We start from the raw sequence: 19,856 nt of genomic DNA on the forward strand, positions 1-19,856 counted from the left end.
ATCTTCAGGAGGGTATTTGCATTTTACTTTATTTGGAAAATTCAGGTTGAGGGAGTCATTCTAAGAAGCCTCCTGGAAACCTTGAACCCTCTGAAAATAAAGCCTCACATTTCCCTTTCACTTCGGCTCTCTGTTGGAGGGGAGCACTTATGTCATTCAAAACACTGTAGTTTGCTTGTCTAATTTCTACTCCGTGTTCACATTAATGGCTTCCCATTGCTCTTAGGAAAAATTCCATTCTTCTTCAGACTATTTGGAGTACTCTCCAGGGCCTGGCCCCTGCCTCTCTTTTTAATCAGTCTCGTCGATTTTCACCCTCCCACTTAAACTGTGCTCCAGCTACTCTGAATTTCTTAGATTATTTCAATTCCTTGCATGTGGCTTCCTTTTTCTTGCCTCTGGGCCTTTGAACATGCTGTTCCCTCTGGGCTGGAGCACTTTTCCTGCGCTCTTCCTCTGGCTCATTCCCATCCTGCAAGTCCTGTGGGAGCTGCTCACTGAGCCCTGACTGCACGTTCCTGCAGCACCCTCGTCCCCTGTCAGTGGGCTCGTCAAGCTGCAGTTACTTTCCATACTCTGTCTTCTCTGGCAGACTAGATTCCTTGGGAGGGCAGGCCCAGGGCTGAGAGGAAGGAAGCTGCTTATACTTACCACAGTCTGATTTGAAAGACTTTTCTATTAGATGGGCATTTCCCAACATTTTAAAATTTATGAACTCCTTTCAGAGTAATATAATTTTGTGAACCCCATCAGGAATTTAAAAAATAATGTTGGCGCTTCTATAAACTATAATGAAGAAGTGAATTTAGGTAAATTATACATTCTCTTTTATATCAGCGTTACTTATATAGTTTATTTTAATATAGACTTAAAATTTAATAGCCTCCATTATATATAAAGATAATTTTTCTTTTCTCATTTAACGAGTGGTGTGCACTACTTAATTTACTTAAATAAATTATGTAAGAAAGAGTGTGATTTGTCAAAAATAAATTTTAAAATAAAATATTGTGCTTAGCTTGGGACCAAATATGCATTAAAGTGTGGTTGAAATTTAATGACTTGCTAATACATTTTTTAAATATAAGAGAAACCTTATGTTTTCTTGACCTAATGTTAGGAATTTTTGTATTTTGCACTCTTAAAAAAATGACTTCTTCTTTAATATAATTTTTAAGTTTTGTTTCTAAATGGCGGTTTCAGCTGCATTGTGGGCGCCTTTCTTCTAACCGTTGAAAAGCCAGCTTGGGGGTGGTTATCCCTCTACTGTACATTGTTCGTGTTGGATCCGTGAGATTGAATCCGACGAGCGCTACCCAGTGAGCTGGTGAAGAGTGTCCTGATGCCAGCTGGATGGCTTAGCACTGGTTTTATGCTTCTGATTGACAATTGCATTGCATCAGTAGTGTCCTTAAGCTTCTTGTTTTTAACCCGTAGTCCACTGTGATTATAAAATTTTATGGTATGTGACAGAGAAAACAATAAAAAACTATAGAATGCTCAAAACCACCTTGGCCTAGATGGAGGGGAGAGTGGGGAGTTAAAGCTTATTGGGGACAGAGTCTTAGCTGGGGAAGATGAAAAAATTCTGGAGATGGTGGGGATGGTTGCACAACAATGTCAATGTACTTAATACCACAGAACTGTACACTTAAAAATAGGTAAAATGGTAAATTTTATATTGTGTGTATTTTACCACAGAAAAAACCACTTTAGCCTAATTAATGATGTTTGACTCGTCTCTGCTAGCCATTGTGCACACTCATGTGATACACAGAAGCTCTAAACTGTCCAATTTTAAAGGAAAAGTTGGGAAAACAGTTAGATTGCTGATTTTTTAAAAAAGCAGATGAAGGATCTGCCGCGCCTGCCGGGAGCCGTGTGAAGGCCCTGGGAGACGTGGGTCGGCTGCTGGGGATTCAGTCTACTGCCGCGTCGACAGGAGGTGGAAGTTAGGGGACCAGGTTAAGTCCTCCCCGGGGGTGGATAACTCCCGTGGCGAGTCACACGACGCCAGATTACTAGTCCACATTTCCAGAGTGGACAGGCTGTCGCTGCTTCCTTCCTCATCATGAAGGGCAGGAGATGCAGTAACGCGGGGGATGGCGTATGAAGGAGGGACAGTGAGACCATGGCCTCGCTCTGTGTGCCTCCCATCCCTGGTGCTGGGCCTCATCATCAGTGACCAGGGCACCGTCCTGTGCCCTCCACCTTCCCAGGGGCCTCCTGGAGATGGAGGAGGCAGATCACGCCGCTTGCTCCTGACACTGCTGGGTGTTGCTGTGGTTGGTTGGAGGGACAGGGACGGGAACTTTTCTTGGTGGCACATGGGTCACCAGGGTTCACAGGGGCCCTTTTTAATCTTCTCACTGGCCTGTGACTCTGACCCCAGTTATTACATGATCAGAAAAGTGTCAGCTTATTTGAAAGTGATTTTCTTATTTTCTATGTAAATATTACCAAAGAGTATCACACTTTTCCTTTTGCGGGATGCTAACAGACTCAGGCATCTCGATGATGGGAGCAATATTGAAGAAAGTGTTACAGCAGGAAGTGATGTTTAGGAAAACGTTGCCAATCTTCATCTTGCTCGGGAGCCTCGTCTTCACACTCTTTGGTCAGCCCTGGGTAATTAAAACTTTTGTTCCAGTAAAGTTTCCTCCTAAAAAGGTTTAATTAATTATGAAAAATGCCCTGTGGGCATTACTGTGAACTCTTGTGTCTATCATAAATAATGGGGCAAAACACTTGTCAAAATATAGCAGAATTGACTAGGTAATACATCTCTCTTTTGGTTTTTGGGTGGTTTTCTGTTTTAATTTTTAAAGGAAGAGCTCTTACTTTCTTATAAAATCGGAAATACTTGTAAAAAATCCACACAAAACTGAAAAGTACAAAGAAGTCAGCAATAAATTGTTCTAATTCCCGTTACACCAAAAGAGCTCTTTATTCATTCAGGGATTAGTAATTGAGCACTCTCTATGTGTGAGGCTCTGTGGCACCAGGGACCAGCAGTGATCAAAGCAGAGGCCCTGCTATCAGTCTGGTGGGAGGACAATGTGGTAAACAAATACCTAGGTAGCTTATAAGTGTCATAAAGAAAAATAAATTGAAGTAAAGGCATAGGGTGTCTCTTTCAGATGGAGTGGCCACAAAGTCTGCTTTGAGAAGGTGACATTTGGGCAGAGAACTGAGTAAAGTGAGCAAGCTAATAACCTTGTGAATGTTGGGGGAAGTATTCTTCAAGCCTAGGGAAAGTATATGCAAAGCCCCTGAGGTAGGAGTGTGTTTGGCATGTTCTATGAACAGAGAGGCCAGTGTGGTTGGAGACCAGTGAGTAAGGGTGAACATAATGGAGGGACTGGAGAGATAGCCAGAGGCGAGGCCATGTAAGGCTTTTAGAAAGCCTTCATCTTTTTTCCAATGGGGAGCCATCAGAGGATGGTGAGCAGGAAACAGACAATAGAGGAGTAAGAGCGGCAGGAGCAGGACCAGTTAAGAAGCTACTGTAGTAATTCAGAACAAAATGATGCTTAGTTGCACTAAGTTGGGAATGACGCAGGGGACAAGAAGTGGTTGGAATCTGGACACATTCTGAAGGTAGAGCTAACAGGATTTGCTCATGAATTCGAGTGGAGTTTGAGAGAGAGAGGAGAGTCAGTAATAACTCTTGAGGCTTTTGGCCTGGCAGGTGAATGGCGGTGCCATTACCAAGATAGGGAACATGGGGATCAGGATGAGTGTCAAGAGCTGAGGTTTGGGCATGTTAAGCTCTAAGTCCCCTTAGCCATCCAAGAGGAAATGTTATGTCAGTAGAGGAGGCAGGCGTTCAGGGAGAGGTCTAGCCTGGAGATACAAAGTTGGGAGTCACCAGGCACAGAACTGGAAGAGATCTACCAGGGGAACCAAGCAGAGATGGAAAAGAGGTCCTAGAACTGAGCCCTGGGGCATTTCAGCAATCAGAGGTTGGGAGAGAGGAGTAAGTCCCAGCGAAGGAGATGGGGGATGTGTGTCCACGGCCCGGGGAGTGATCCCTCTGTCCAGTCTCGGTGGTGGCAGAGTAGGCCGAGTCTCGAGAATCGGCCGTGTTTGGCAACGGGGAGGTCGTTACTGCCCACCACAAGGGTGGAGAAAGCAAAGAGCCGGCTTACAGTGGGCTAAAGAGAAAAAGGGAAGAGAGAAAGTGGAGGCAAGGAGTATGGACAACTGTTTTGAGTTCTATTGTAAAGAGAAGGCAAGATGAAAAAGTAGCTGCGGAGGAAGGGGGAAATGGAGGGAAATGCTTTTGTTTGTTTTTAAATAAGATGAGGAAAATATAGCATGTTTCTTGCTTATGGGAATGATCCAGTAGAGAGGGGAAGATGACAATACAGGAAATAAGTGTATAATTTGGGGAGCAAAGGCCTTGAGCGGACAGGAGGGGGTGGGTTGTAGCGTGCGCGTGGAGAGACACACGGCAGCCACGACGGGAAGGCGGGCGAGGTGGTGTGCTGCGTGGCACGGGGGCACGTGGCCCTTCTTGTCTGCTGTTCACGTTTGGCTCCCATGACCAGAAGTTGGCTGGTGGGAGTGAAGTGATTTTATAAGAGTGGCATTATGCCATGTGTGCTTTAAAAAACCACCGAGTTTAATTTTACTTTAACAGAAGGAAAGGAAACTGAAGTGAAAAGGAAGGAACTGCTGAACTTCAGATAAACGCTTCTTCTCCAGAAAAGACAATAGTTCCTATGAGTTCTGTCTAGGGTTACAAAAATGATCATGAAAATCATTAGGAGGTTGAGTCATGATTAATATTTTTAACTCCATTTTCAGCTAAATCTTCGCTTGTGGACAGATTGGCTGATCTTTGCCTCAGATACACTTCCTTGTGCCTCGCTTCCCCATCTCCGAGCGTTTGCAGCTGATCTGGATTTTCTCTCAGGCAGGGTCTCTAACATTTGCTCTCTGAGCCGCCTGCTCCCATCTTTTTGGTCTTCGGGCTGCATCGACCGCCTGTTCTCTGACCGCGGCTTCTCTGTTCCTGTGGTTTCGTTTTGATTGATCCACTGGGTGCAGGATTTCTGTTCCTCAGGAGGCCTGACATCTTTCCTGTGTGCGGACGTCTGAGCCGTTTCGACGCTTGGACGGTGACTCAGCCTGCTGTACTCTTGTTGGGCCACAGTTGCTGTCCAATTATTTTAGCACTGACTCCGTTATCTTCAGGCCTCCATCTGATTTCCTCCCCTATTTTGTTAAAAGAGTTACTTTTTCTCTGTTAATTCTTAAATAATTCTTTCTTTATCCTTGAAGTCCCAAAATGTAAACATCGTATGTTTTGATGTTAATTGTTTTATGTACCTTTCCTGGTATATCGTACACTTTTTCTGCCTGCAGGTTTAGTCTTTATTTCAAAGAAATTGCCCTGTATTATAATTCTGGATATTTTTTCTGTTTTGTTTGTCTTCTTTTGCATTTACTGGGAATCTCCTAAGCCTTTTTTTTTTTTAACATGCCATTAATTAGATTTTTAAAAACCTTTAATTATGAAAGATTCAAACATGTACAAAACTAGAGAGAATACTGTCATGAACTCCCAGGTACCCATCACTCTGCTTCAATAACCCTCAGCTGACAGCCAGTCTTGTTTTATCTGTATCCTCCACCCCTCCCACTCCCACTCCCCTCCATCACTTTCAAGCAAATAGCAGACGTTATTCATCTTTGAAATTTCAATATTTATCTCTAAGAGATAAACTCTTTTTGTGTGTGTGTATGTGAGGAAAATTGGCTGTGAGCTAACATCTGTTGCCAGTCCTCCTGTTTTTGCTTGAGGAAGATTGCCCCTGAGCCAGCATCTGTGCCAGCCCTTCTCTATTTTGTATGTGGATTACCACCGCAGCATGGCTTGACGAGTGGTGTAGGTCTGCACCTGGGATGCAAACCCGCAAACACCAGGCTGCCGAAGCGGCGCTCGCAAACTTAATCACTACGCCACTGGGCTGGCCCCTAAAACTCTTTTTTTAAAAATAAAAAAAACCCTCAACCGTTAATAAGGATCATCTATTCTCTTTATAATCTATGTATTAAATATATAACAACATTGCTTTGTTGTGTTAGATTAGCAACTTCTTTGCTCCGAAGGTACCATGGGTGACTGCAGTTGGTGGGCCTCAGAATCAGGAAGATGAAACTAAGAGGACAGGCCAGGGAACTCTTCCTGATGCCAAGTGGCACCACATTGGATTGGGCAACATAGTAACAGGGGTTGAATAGACAGGAAGTACCCACTGGTGCCTTGGTGTTCTTTGAATTTCTAGTGCTCATGTGAACTGTGGAGGGAAGGGAAGGAGGACCCAGAATGTACAGTTTCTTTCCCAGCAAGAAGTGAAACTTAGGTCCTTTCTGGTTTAATAGTAATCGTGAAGAAGGAGCTGAGTGGTTTGAAGACTGTTCTCGTTCTGCCTTTGGTGGTCATGTGGTTTGTTCTGGAGCTTTTCAATCTGCAGGTTGAGACCTTCTGGTAGGTCATGAACTCAAATTAGTGGGTCACAACCAGCATTTACAAGGACATAGAAAACATCAGAGTTTATGGCCTGTACTAAGGATACATATTGTTTCGTGAAACTTTTGTTTCGTGTGTGTATGTGTGTGTTGGTTTGTAAAAGTTTGGAAGCCACTAATTTCTTCTATCGCTTTCTATACCTTCTTGTCCAGAAAGTTAAAGGATCAAAGAGCTCATGAGACAGATTTTTTTTAATGTTTTTAATAAAGACATATATAGTGCATACAATGTACCAGGAAATGTTCTAATTACTTTACAATATTAACTCATAAAAACCCTGTGAGGTAGGTACTATTATTATTGAACTTATAGTTGGAGGCATAGAGACATTAAGTAACTTGCCCAGGGTCACACAGCTAGTAAGTGGTGGAGCCCACATTTTGAGCCCAGGTGGTGTGGTTCCAGTCAGATTTCGCTTTACTGCCTCTCCAGTTGATAGCATCTCTGGGTGGTGGCGTGGACACTTTGCTGCTCTTGCCTTCAAGAAGAAATGATAAAAAGGTGTTTTCCCACTCCACTCCCAGCACATGTGCCGGAACACTCAGAATTAAGACAGTGAGAATGAGGACTTTTGTTTGATAAGTTGAAGAAATTCAGTGACCCTTTTTGTTAACCAATCAGTGTTGCCAGTCTAGAGCGATAGGATTCCAGTAAGGAAGACGACAGAATGAGTTCATATCTCAGCCTTAAACAAATGTGTGTAAGAGAGTGGTTAAAAGTGCTGATTTGAGAGCTAAACACATCCAGGTTCAAATCACGCCGTCATCTGCAACTCTCTGGGTGACCTCAGGCAATTAACTGACCACTCTGAACCTCAGTTGTCCCTCATCTGTGAAGTGGGAAGAATCATGGCTGGCTTGTAATGGCAGCTTCCTAGGCACCAGGCCTACAGTAAGCACTTTGTAGACACCATCTCTTCCACTCTTTGTAACAATCCACTGGAGTGGTTGCTGTTAAAGCTCCATTCTATAGATAAGGAAACAGACTTAGCGAGATTAAGTGTCTTATTTAAGGATACACAACTAGCATGTGGCAGAGCTAGAATGAAAGCCCACGTCTTTCTGAACGAAGTCTGTGCTCTTAACCACTCTGCTTTACTGCAAACTTATCCTATTGGGATATTTTGAGGCTTAAATATGAGATAATGTACCTTTACACTTGAATGGTGACTCGACTTTCTATGAGCTTGCTTGGCACATGGTAAGTACTTAATAAATGGTATCTGTGGTCACTGTTGAATGTATAAGATGTGCCTGCCTGTGACTTTTGTAGAGACAGTTTGCCTTTCCATAGAAAATAAATGATAGTTAACTAAATCAGTTCTTATAATCAACCAATCACTTCACATATATGTTAAATTCTTGAAAAATAATTGGTTAGCTCTTCTCAAGGATCTGCTAAACAGATCCTGTCATTAGAATAAGTTTCATCAGGGAAGGGACTGTTTACCCAGCATCTAGAACAATGCTGGCACTTGGGAAGAGTCTTAGTCTGGGTTCTTTAGAAAATAGAGCCAGAGGCAAAAGCTTACCCTTTGTTTGGGAGAGCCATCCCAGGGAAGCAGCAATGAAGAGAAAAGGGAAGTGAGAAGGGGAGTGAGGGAGAGTCAGCCTAAGGGACTGCTTATAAGCTGGCCACAGCTTCATGAGAGGCTGATTGTTTGGTCTCGTGGGACATCTTCAGAGAAACTGTGTGAAGCTACTGCATCTCTGACCAGTCCACTGGGGAAACAGACCATCACCTGTCGGTCAAGGGTTGACTTCATGGAACTTCAACTCGCCTATGTTTGTTGGTCACCTGGCTGGTGGCTGAGCAGCTCCCTCCAAAGGCAGCAGGGAAACCCTGGGGTAGGAATTGAGAGTCATGCAGTATGAGTGCAAGGCAAAGCTCTGTCAGCTTGGCCCCCCAACAAAGTGAAAGACCAGGAACAGCCATTGCTACTGGAGCAGTACGAGCTGTTCCATCCAGTCATCTTGAGTGGTGCGTCAGCTGGACCCGGCGTGGCAGGCTCTCAATAATGATAGACTCCTAATTGCCAAAGTTAACAAACACTGGACCCTGTTACCTTATTTAACTGATTTGTGGTTATTGACACTTTTGTACATCTCTTTTCATTCTCAGTCTGCTTTCCTATCTCCTCTTCCTTTGCTTTCCACCTAAATGGGGGCCTCCCCAGGCCTAGGCCTGCTTCTGTTTCAGTCTCCATGCTTTTGATGGGCAGCTGCATTCACTTTCATGGTTAACTTCGTACTTCCATCTACTTGCTGATGGCTTCCAAGTGTCTATTTCCAGACTTGACATCTCCTGAGAGAACTCCGGACTGGAGAATAAAACTGCCTTTTCCAACGGGAAGTTCCACAGGCGCTTGAACGGCCAAGTGAATCTCTTGGTCCTCTTGAATCATTGCTGTTTGTCGCTCTTCCCAACAGCTAACAGGTGCTTGACCCATGCTTGTTGAACTAAACCTGAAACAATGTGCCAATATGTATGCCAAGCTGAGTTCTGCACACAATGAGGTAAACCATCCACAGCCAGCTTTCTAGGAACTTAGGGTCTGGTTTTTAATATTGATCTGGTTTGTTTTTAATTTGATTGTACTGGAGTCTTGAGCAACATGAAGCTTAACCGCTGTCTGTTGCTACAGCGGACATGTTTAAATAGACATTTGGTCTTTTGAGGAGTTGATTGGTAGGAAATTCCTTGGGTTTTTGACTCTTCTTATGCTGTCCTGCTTTTGAAGACTCTCCCTTTTGCTTTGTCCATAGTTTACAGATCCTTTCTGAACTATGTTTGTATCTGATCTGGTCGTCAAGCGTGTGGGTCCTCTCTTCCATTTCTGCCGCCCTCGTCCCCAAGAGTCTTCTGAGTAAAGCTTCAAGTCACAGTGCCCTGCTCACAGCCTCCTGTGCTTGATCTGTCCATTTCTGCCTCCTCCCCTTTGCTCTGCTAACCACAGCCCTCCTTCATCTGTTGTCCTTACATCCGTTTAAATCCTCCCCAGCTCAGGGCTTCAGGTCCACACTGGTTATTGCTGATCTCCTCTCTGAGCGTGGTCTGGGACCATCATTGGGCACTTAACACACACAGTCTTAGACTGTTAAATACTTTTTGCATTTAGCTCCCTTTTTTCCAACTGGAGTATAAGCTCCTTGAGAAGAAGACGATGTCTTAGGTTTTCTTGTGTGTTCCAACGGTTTGTCACCTAGATCTTTGCACAGAGACAGTGCAAGATAAATATTTGCTGGATTTGTTGCTTGATTATTGTGGTCCTTGGGAACTGACTTCCAGTTTGCTTCCAGCAGTGAATCAAGGGCATCAGACTAGGTGACATTTCCCAGAGGAGCTGTCGGTCATCTCATTCTAAATCTTTACTTTGCGTAGTACAAGTGAATTCTAGATTTTGGACTTTAGGAATTTTGTTTCTTAAACATCTCAGGCAAGGCCTAGGAGCTAAAATGACTACATTGACATTTGATGTGGCAGCTTGTTCATTTGGGAGCCTTTGGTCTTTGTCTTTCTGTTGAGTCACTTGAAAGAGCAAAGGCGGCCTGCCAGAGCAGTTGCGATGATTAAAGTTCATGGAGATATCCCCCTCAATACCCTCCCCCCTCGTCGGCTGGATCAGGTCGCTTTCTGTGTCTTCACTTGGGAGCTCAAAAGTTAATTGGGGACTTGAGTGTCCTTTGGAAACTCTTAGGGCATTTTTCTCCTCCTCCTTCCATTGGCTGGTTTCTCTTGTCTCCAGAGCTGCATGCATTGTTTTTAGGTAGCATGGAGTTACTGCAGGGGAGAGAGGTTCTTTCTTTCGTCACTTTGGGACAATCTACTGCACCAGGCAGATAGTTTTGAAGATGACCAAACTTAAAGTTCACCAGAGAGAACTGTGGTCAAAAGGAAAGCCAGGGAGGCCAGGGCTCCAGTTCAGCTCCTCTTCTTCCTCCCACCGAGATAGCTGTCTTGCCTTTGAACCCGAGGATCTCTCTCGCGTGTCCAGTCTGCTCACTGTTGCGTGGGGAGGGACAGTCTGGCATTTGTAGCTTTAGGATCACTGGCTCTAAAGTCTGTGTTATTACTGAAGGGTAGCGCCAGGGTGGGTAGGGATGTTCCCCTCATGGGATTCTCCTGCTCGTTTTGACGTCTGTACCCTTCAGCCTGGATTGCTCGTTCGTGCTCACTCCGTCTAGGCCGAGGAATTCCTCCCGCGGGCCTCCGTCACTGGGATCTTCCTGCAGCTCTGTTTTGATGATGACACAGACTTCCGCTGACTCCATTTCTGGCTGCTTGGAATCCGCACTACTTTGGAGCTGCTCCTCCCTATTCACCCTTGTCTCTGAGTGGGCCCCACATCAGCCTTTGTTCTGGCCAGGCCATCCTCCTCACTCCCTCATGGAGAGGCCACGCTCGAACATCCGCATCTCCTGGCCCACGCTTTATCTCCCTCTAGAAGATTGTCTCCTCACCCTTCCATTTACTGAAATTCTACCCACCGCAGAATGCTAGTTCAGACTTCTGTTTCCTCCCTTCTTCTCTCCCTTTCTCTCTCCTCTCCTTCCTTCTTTCCACAAATTTGAAGGCCTGCTGTATGCCAGGTATTGTTCTGGGTCCCAGGAGCATGCTGGTGAACCGAATGGACACATTCTTCCTCTCAGGGAGCTCAGTCTCCCTCTAGAAGCCTTGCTTTAGTAACGTCAGTGTCCTCTGCTCTTTCTGAGTCCTCGAAACTTCTACTTGTAGCATTTATTCTTAATTTCATGGACTTACAGTATACAATAACAAAAATTTATATAATATAGAATTATATATCTTGCATAATTTTCTAATATGTAAGTAATTACATAACTTTGGAAAATGTATTGTATATTTTGATCATGTCTTTACAATTATGTTGTAAGTTCCTTGAGAACGGGGGCCTTCAGAATACTTCAGATGCCCTCATTCTACCCTTTAAGACTCCTTTGCAGGGGACCAAAAACCCAATGCAACTGTTTTAAGCAAAACATGAATGAGTTGGCTCGTTTGACTGCAAGGGCCCGGGCCAGGGCCAGCGTCTGGCCACGGCTCCATTCAGGGGCTCAAGCTCCCTCTCCCCGTCTCTCCGCTCTGCTTCCTCCAGGTCAGCTCCATTCTCGGAGGAGCTTTCCACTCATGGTGGCAGCAGTCTCCGTCTCTCCTTGCCCCCAGATCTTGTAGCTCCCAAAGAAGGCCTGGAGGTAACGTCCACCATCTTGGGAGAGGGCAGGGCTGATTCAGCTTTACCAAACACACATGGACTAAGAGGAGGGGAGGACATGGATGCAGGGAAGGAAAAACAATCAATATCTATCACAGCCGTATATTCTGGAAGCTTAGTAGCTATTTGTTGGTTGGTTGTTTGGATTATCTCCTGCCTATGAGTATTTCTGTGTTGTACTCAGTAGGGTAAAGTAACAGGGGAAAAGGCCGTTAGTCAGACTCTTTGCGGAAGAATAATTGCTGTTGTTTAGTTTACTGAAAGTAGCTTGATGGCCTTTTCTTGCCGAACTAACTATGCATAGATAGTAACAATGTCAGTCCCCGAAAGGTGTGGTGCGGGGAGTGGACTGAGGGTGGTGTGTGTCTCTCTGCTCGCTGCTCTCGCGGCACTGTGTGCATACTTGGTTTATTTATATTATTATTTCACCTTACTTGTTAGAGGTTTTTCTTTTTTATGTAGTTCCTCCTACTTCCCTGCAAACTCTGAAGGAGGACTTTTGTCTTTCTATTCTCAGAGCACCTGGAGGGTGCTCAAATAAATAGTTGCAATAAGGGTAAGTAAAAAAGAACGTTGGCTTGGGAACCCAGTGCCCTGGGTTCCAGGCCCAGACCTGCAGCCAGATAGCTGTGTGATCTCTGGTGGTCCCTTTCCCCTCTCTGGGCTTTGGTTCTCTCAGCTGTCCAACAAGGCTTTTTAAGGCCCCTCCAGACTGTGTTTGTGGAGAGGCAAACCTGCAGGGTAGGGAGCGAGCCTGGCAGGCTGTGCCAGCGTTTTGTCTCCTGGGGAAGTTTGGAGAGGGGGCTGATTACTGTTGTGATTAAGAGGTCCTGGTGAGAGAGATGCAGGGTCCAGCCTGATGAAAGCCGCACTTGTGTTCTTATGTAACACTTGCTGGCAAGGAACTAGGAATTGATACTCCTGGGACGGCTGAGCTGACATCATGTGTTTGTGACGGGCTGAGCAGGTGAGGCAGCTTTTGTGGAAGAAGACCAGCGATCAGGCCAGGTTCCCACTGGGGCACCTGGGCTGGTGTCATGCTCCACCCGCTCTGAACAGAACCTGTGGGAGTCGTGGCTCCTGTCCCCTGGGTGCTGGCACGTCCCGGGGAGGGGAAGGACGTGGCTGTGTTGCTCTCCTGAAAGAGTATGTCTTTCTCCCGGCCTGCCGCCCACCCCCATTTTCTCCTCAGAAATGTGGATTCATAGGAGGGGGTTCCACATGACTCGATCACAGAGCGTTCTTGAAGAAGGAGAGGAGTTTTGACAGAGGGAGAGAGACTGATATCCCTGGAATGAAAGCCACAGGCTGAAGAAGCCCCTGTGCTCTGTGACCGGTGTGTTCCCTGGGTGTTCTCTGAAGTGAGGGCAGTTGTCAGAGGACCGTGTTGCCTTCGTTGGCAGGTGTTACATAATTTAGGGTCTGCATGCGTCTCGGCGTGGCAGGGCCCTGACTTTCTGTTAGGTGATCAGTATCCTATTAGGGCTGGTTTTTCTTCCAATCTCCTCCTTGTTGTGATGTTTCAGCATCTTTCTGAAAAAGGAAATGAGCCTCCTTCTAACTCCTGGGACAGGTGTGGTTAGGATCTCAGCTGTGGCCAAGCATGGACGAGGGGTCAGCACTTCCCACGGGGAGCTTTGCTGGACGTGTCTGCTCATTCAGGATTTGAACTCATGCATAAAAACGTTGCTTGCCAGGTTTTGATCTGACACCCTTTGAAAAGGATGCATTGGTGACGCACCAGTGGAGTTCAGTGTCACGGCCAAGCCTGCTGTCCAGAGGGGCAGCTTCTAAGATTTGCTTTAAGCATATTCACTGCATGGGGCCAGCCCCGTGGCCGAGTGGTTAAGTTCTCGCACTCTGCTTCGGTGGCCCAGGGTTTCGCCAGTTCGAATCCTGGGCGCAGACATGGCACCACTCATCAGGCCATGCTGAGGCGGCATCCCACATGCCACAACTAGAAGGACCCACAACTAAAAATACACAACTATGTACCAGGGGGCTTTGGGAGAAAAAAGGAAAAATAAAATCTTTTAAAAAAAAAGAATATTCACTGCAGAACTGAGATTCAGCCCATACAAATGGAGAAATGGGAGCCAAGAATTCGTTCCTCCTTTGGGTGCCTATTTGTTGGGCCACTTTCCCCGTAGCTGGCAGAATGGTGCTCAACAGAACATGCTGTTTGGTGGGGTTAGTTTTTTTTAATGAGATATAATTCACATACCATAAAATTTACCCTTTAAAGTCTACCACTCAGTGGTTGTTTTTAGTATATTCCCAAAGTTGTGCAACCATCATCACTATCCAATTCCACAATGCTGGGGTTAAATTTTGACTTGAATCTCTGAATGAAATCTCAACCAAAGGTCAACTCTGATTCTCGGGAAACTTGTTCTAAAACTTTGGTCACTTTTGCAAGGGAAGCTGCACTTTTTGTTCAAGTGTCATTTTTAAAAAACGTAATAGAACAACGAGTCGAAGGACATTGAATTCTTCTTAGGCTTGTTGCTTGACCTTTGTCTGCCACTGAAGAGTTTGAAATCTTTGGTCTTCAGGTGGGGGCTTATCACCATGGCTTTGTTGTAATAAGGAGTATTCAAAGCAAAAGCAAGAAGACTGTCTTTGCTCTCTTTCTTCCTTTTCTTTGACAAGCTGCGAATCATTAGGGTGGGGCCGAGGCCGGCTGGTTCTCTGTCACCATCACCCAGCACAGGCTCTGCCATGCCGTAGGGGCTCAGGAAAGATTTGCTGAGTAGATGGGCTGTTAGGTGCCCAGGAGAGGTCACTTTTGGCATATGTCACTCCAGCTAGTTCATGGTGACCTCTGTACTTTGGCTTTGTGGATGACCACGGAACTCATTCATATGCCTGAGATTCAGCTGCTTCTAGAAAGTGAGAGCTTGACTACTTCCCATGTAATTCTAGGAGCAGAACCTACAAGGACCCCATGACCCCCAGCTCCCAGGAACTCTCATCCAACTATAATCTGGATTTGTAAAGCCTTCATGAGTTGGTATGGTGAGGCACAGTATGGGTGGTGTGTGTCTGTGTGCGTGTGTTTGAGTGTGCACACGTGTGCACGTGCATACTCACATAAGCACACAATAGAATTCCTCCATGTTTTTTATAAATTGCCCCTTTCTTCTTTCTGCCCTTGTAGTTTGTTGGTAGCCCAGGGTGCAGAGGGGCCTCCAGCCTGGGCACACAGCCCAGGCATGCTGGCATTCAGTGGCCTATTGTTTCTTGCCCCTTACGTGCATGGACAGAGGACTGGGGCTGGCACAGCTGCTTTCTTGGGGACCATTGTTTGTCTTTGCAGCAGCAGCAGCAGCAGCAGCAAAAGCCTGAAGCAGCACATTTTGCCCTGGACAGAACAGCCATTCTGGCCTGGAGCTGGGGTGGCTGGGGTCTCCCTTAAATGTGTGTGTGGGAGCTCTGAGGATGGGAGCCGGGGAGGCTTCTCCTGCCAGGCAGGCTGCAGGGAGGGGAGATGCTCAGTGGCGTCGGATCACAAATCAACCACAGTGGCAGGTGGTACCTATTAGTGGAGACTCTTCTTTTCCTGGATCAGGGGTGAGGGGATGGCTTTCTCACCCGCTCTGCCCTCTGGGCTTACTGGCAGACCTCAGGGTGTGCTCACAGGACAAGACAAGCGCTTCCTCAAAAGCTGCCCTGGAGAGTCCATCTAGGAAGCAGAGGAGGGATCCAGCTGGGCTGTGGACTAGTCGAAACCTGGGCTAGTTAGTGAGTCACTGTTCTGGTGCACACGTGACTCTGGGGGCCTGAATCACCCCTCACCTGGAAGATGGAGAAGGGGCGTTCTGGGATGGGAGCCATAGAAACTGATTTCCCCAGAAACACCTTCAGACTCCACACTCGTGTTCTGTTTCTTTTGTTTCCTTGCCCCACTGTAACCTCTTTGACAAGTCAGACACACCTTAATTTAGCTTCCACCCCACCTGTACCTAATTGTATGACCCTTTCGTAAACGACGTTAATGAGTTCAGTTTTCTTATCTGTGTAGTCAGAGAAATTGAGGATCCCTTATAGACTAGTTATGAGGATTAAATGAGGAGGTGTATATAAAGGCCCATAAAGGTGTTTAGTAGACACGTGCTCCCTGTCCTTCGTGGACCTGGAGGGGGTGCCCGAGGGTCGGATGCTGTTTTGGCTCACTGCCCACTCACTGAGGCACTTGAGGAAGTCAGGGTGGAATTCTGTGCTGGCTGGATGTGCTCGGGGCTCCTTAGATTGGTTCATGTATCTCAGAGGCCTCCGTGAAGCGCTCATGCCTTGGACAGGACAATCCTGGAGTCATCTATCTGGAACTTCAGGAGGGTCATGGGAATTTGCCTCACATCCCCTTCTTTTGGCAGGGAGTGATCATCAGCCATTGTAGCCTGTTCCTTTCTGCTCCTCTGGTCAGTGAGATTATTGAGGTGAAGTCTAAAGTGAATTACGGGTGACTCAGAGAGGGCTGACAGCCCCATTGCCCATCCATTGCCCGTCTTGAATATCTGGGTGCCTGGAGAAGATGCCCTGATTCTTATTTAATGGACAAGCTGTAAGTAATATCAGTGAGTGTTTTGAATGTCCTCTTCACCCACAGACTGCCCACCCAGTGGCTACTATTGCCAGCTTTTCATCAATAGAAAGGAGGGGGACAGATGCCTCTAGGGGTAGTCTCGACACGGGCTGTTGTGTTTAAGAGGCCCAGAAACCCCTGGCAAGAACCAGATGCCTAACATGCCCTCTGCGGATCTTTCCCCTCAGCACTCTTGTAATCAGACTCCAGAAAACAGAACAAGAGAGCTTTGATGAGTGATGAGGTAGGCGGCTTTTCTGCGCAGCCTTCTGTCTGCTTGCAACAATCCCCTGGTGCTCAGTTTCAGTTCAGGTGAGGTTACTGCAGGTCTGGTTGGCGTTAGTCGTTGGCAAGGGGGAGGGGTGGGGACAAAGAAGGTGAGAACTGTACTTACAGATCACCTAAGATCACCCACAGAGGACCAGATACTTGTGCTGCATCCTGATATCTGTAAAAAACAGAAACAGAAATGAAGATGGGGATAGATAATGGCTCCCCAGCTACTTCAAGGTAAAACTAAATGCACCATTTGCCCATCCCTCATTGCTTCATAAAAGGAGTGGTTGGCAAACCTTTCGACTTCATAGCCCTGATCCTGGATTTGCCTCTGATTTATCCAAAGCTCAGATGAAAATTCTAGATCCCCCTCATGCATTACATAGTGTTAGACAGCAAGCATTGTTACAACTCTAGTATTTAGGAATGAATTTGGAGCATGCATAAGGAAAGGCATGATAATACAGGTGCTCTTTTTCTCTGAGATTGGAGTCACTGTCACATCCTAATGCACTAGAGCTGAGCAGGCTCGCAGGAGAAGGAAGTGAGTCCATTCTGACTCAGGCGGGATTGGACCATCATTGCAGCAGGATCCGCACTGCAGGCCTTCTCTGAGCTGAAAAGCAGATCGGCTTTGGCAAGCTGCTTCCTGTGGGTGCCAGGTCTCTTGTCAGTAACAAATGCAGGATTGCGTTTGAGGCAGATCTGATTGCATCTGGAGCTACCATTGTTGCAGTTCCAGAGAGGGTGTTTGCTGGTTCTGTACGGGGACTTTGGCCAGCTAGCAATCTGCCGAGCTAGAGCTTAACCAGAAATATTTCTAGCTTCACACAGCAGAGGCTCTGAGCATCAGTGAGGATGAAACAACAGAGATATGAGTGATATTTGTTGGTGAAAAATCCACTTCTTGAAGATTGACTTAATTCTGTGATATTGGAAACTACGGGATCTGATTGACAGTGAGTAGTTTGCTTGCCTAGAAGTCTTGGTGCTTGTTTCGTTCCTGATTGCCACCATCTGCCCTTGGGAAGGGCCTTTTACATCTCCATTAAAATACTCTGACCTCACCCTACTTCATGAAGATGCTGAAAAACATCTTGAAATGATAGGAGAAAGTATAAAAAGCAGGAGCTTAGGCTCTAAAGTCAATCTGTCTGGGTTTGAATCCCAGCTCCACCACTCAATAGCTTGACTTCTTCGGAAGTCAGTTTTCTCTTCTTTAAAATGGGGATGAAAGTAGTACTTCCCTAATAGGATGCTTGGAGATAACTCCTCAATGGTCTGAAAAGAGTTGGTGGAGTCTTTGGAGGTACCTTACACCATATGGCCAGTTTAGGGTTTGGTTTTCTTTTTGAAGGTTTTAAGTTCCCCAGAGGACAGGGAACAAGTAAGTAGGAGGGGTAAATGTTGGTATGTGTGTTTTTTTGTGAGGGCTCTCTGTCTGATTGTTTTACCTTGTTTCTGTTGCAGAGATCCGCGCTCAGCTCACAGAGCAGATGAAATGCCTGGACCAGCAGTGTGAGCTCCGGGTGCAGCTGTTGCAGGACCTCCAGGACTTCTTCCGGAAGAAGGCAGAGATCGAGATGGACTACTCCCGCAACCTGGAGAAGCTGGCAGAACGCTTCCTGGCCAAGACGCGGAGCACCAAGGACCAGCAATTCAAGTAGGGACTGCGCGGCTGTTACTGTTTAGAGACCTTGGGAATGGGGTCTGACTGAGACAGAGGGAGGCAGGGTGGGCCACCTACATCCAACTGGATCCATGAAACAGGAAACCCAGTGACTTCAGATTGGCTGAGAGTTGAGAGCCCTCAAGGACTTCTCTGTTTTCACATCAGTCTTACATGCAGATCAGAATAGATGATGAACCATGCTAATAGTAAGAGCAGACACTTTTATAGCCCTTGCTATGTGCTAGGCACGGTTCTAAGCGCTTTACATATGTTACCTCACTGAACCTCCACAGCAACTCTCTATGTTGGTTATTGTTGTATCCCCAATTTACAGACAAGTAAACTGAGTCTTAAAGAGGTTAAGAAGCTTGCCCAAGGTCTCTCACATGCACGCACACACACACACACTCTCCTAATAAATCAATCGCAGAGCTGGAATTCAAACCCAGGCAGTCTGGCTCCAGAGTCTGTGATCCTACCCATTTCACCAAACTGCCTTTAACCAGGAGAAATGAATGCGGTGGTAGCCATACATCTAAACTCTGCCCAGGAGTCCCTTCCTTCTGCATTTACGATATTTTAAACCCCTGCCCCTTCACTGCTCTCACTGCCATTGCCCTAGTTTAGATCATCATCACCTTTGCCTGAATGATTGCAACATTGTGTCATCTATAGATGAGGTTCTCAACCCTGGCTGCGCATTACAATTCCCTGGAGAACTTTTTAAAAATGCTGAAATCTCAGCCCCGGTCCAGACTCATTGAATCAGAATTTCTGGAAGTAGAACCTGGTAACAGGACAATGTCAAAGCTTCCCAGATGATTCTAACAAACACCCAGGGTTGAAGACCCCAGTGGATAGTGTCTCCCCGTTCCAATCTGCCTGATCCACTGTTATCAGATGGAGTCTTCCTGGAGGTCTCTGGGGATCAGGCAGTTTCCTTGTGCAGTGGCTCCCCATTGTTTGTGTTCTTCATGCTCAAGGTATGGTCCCCAGTATGGGCACCAGCTGGGATGTTAGGAATGCAGAATCTCGGGTCTCAGCCCCAGATCTCCTGTTAGAAAATCCCGAGGTGATTTGTGTGCAGGTTAAAGTTTGAGGAAGTGCTGCTCTGTTCACAAAGGTGTACGCTCCCTGGCTCGGTCTTCAAGACCCGCTGCCTCTGGCCCCGACTAGCCTGCCAACCTTATTTCCTGTTTCTGCCACTATACCTTAGCCAACAGAACCTTAACTCCAGGGGGCCTTTGCTCATCCCGTTTTTTGAGCTTATGTACCCATCCTTCACGTCTCTGAACGTCTAAGCCATACCCATGTTTTAAGACCCATCTCACAGGCTCCCTGTTCCAAGAAACTTTTCTCATTCTTCCAGAAGAAAGAATGTTCTCCCTCTTCTTAATTGCTACAGCATTTTATTTGTTCATTCTGCACTGTCTGCCTTATATTACCTTCCCTCGTGGACTGTATAAGCTTTTCTGATTCATCTTTCAGTCTCCCACAGTGCCAAGTGTAAAAGGTGGCATTAACAGATGCTCACTAAATATTATTGGATGAG

The 19,856-nt window shown here is 46.2% G+C and overlaps 1 protein-coding gene across 18 annotated transcripts in view; it reads left to right on the plus strand.

Moving 5' to 3' along the window:
• Positions 1 to 19,856, plus strand: part of SRGAP2 (SLIT-ROBO Rho GTPase activating protein 2) — a 236,803-nt gene that overhangs the window by 73,324 nt on the left and 143,623 nt on the right. For 16 of the 18 annotated variants that reach the window (XM_023640439.2, XM_023640440.2, XM_070266562.1 and 13 more), the window contains one exon: positions 18,103 to 18,295. In XM_023640439.2, the coding sequence (XP_023496207.1) occupies positions 18,103 to 18,295 (193 nt within the window). Of the gene's footprint in view, positions 1 to 17,268; positions 17,592 to 18,102; positions 18,296 to 19,856 lie in introns of those variants that run through there. The other 2 variants (XM_070266560.1, XM_070266557.1) reach the window with 2 other exon arrangements.

The sequence above is a fragment of the Equus caballus genome, chromosome 5 (genome assembly GCF_041296265.1).
Source record: "Equus caballus isolate H_3958 breed thoroughbred chromosome 5, TB-T2T, whole genome shotgun sequence".
NCBI classification, from domain to species: Eukaryota; Metazoa; Chordata; class Mammalia; order Perissodactyla; family Equidae; genus Equus; species Equus caballus.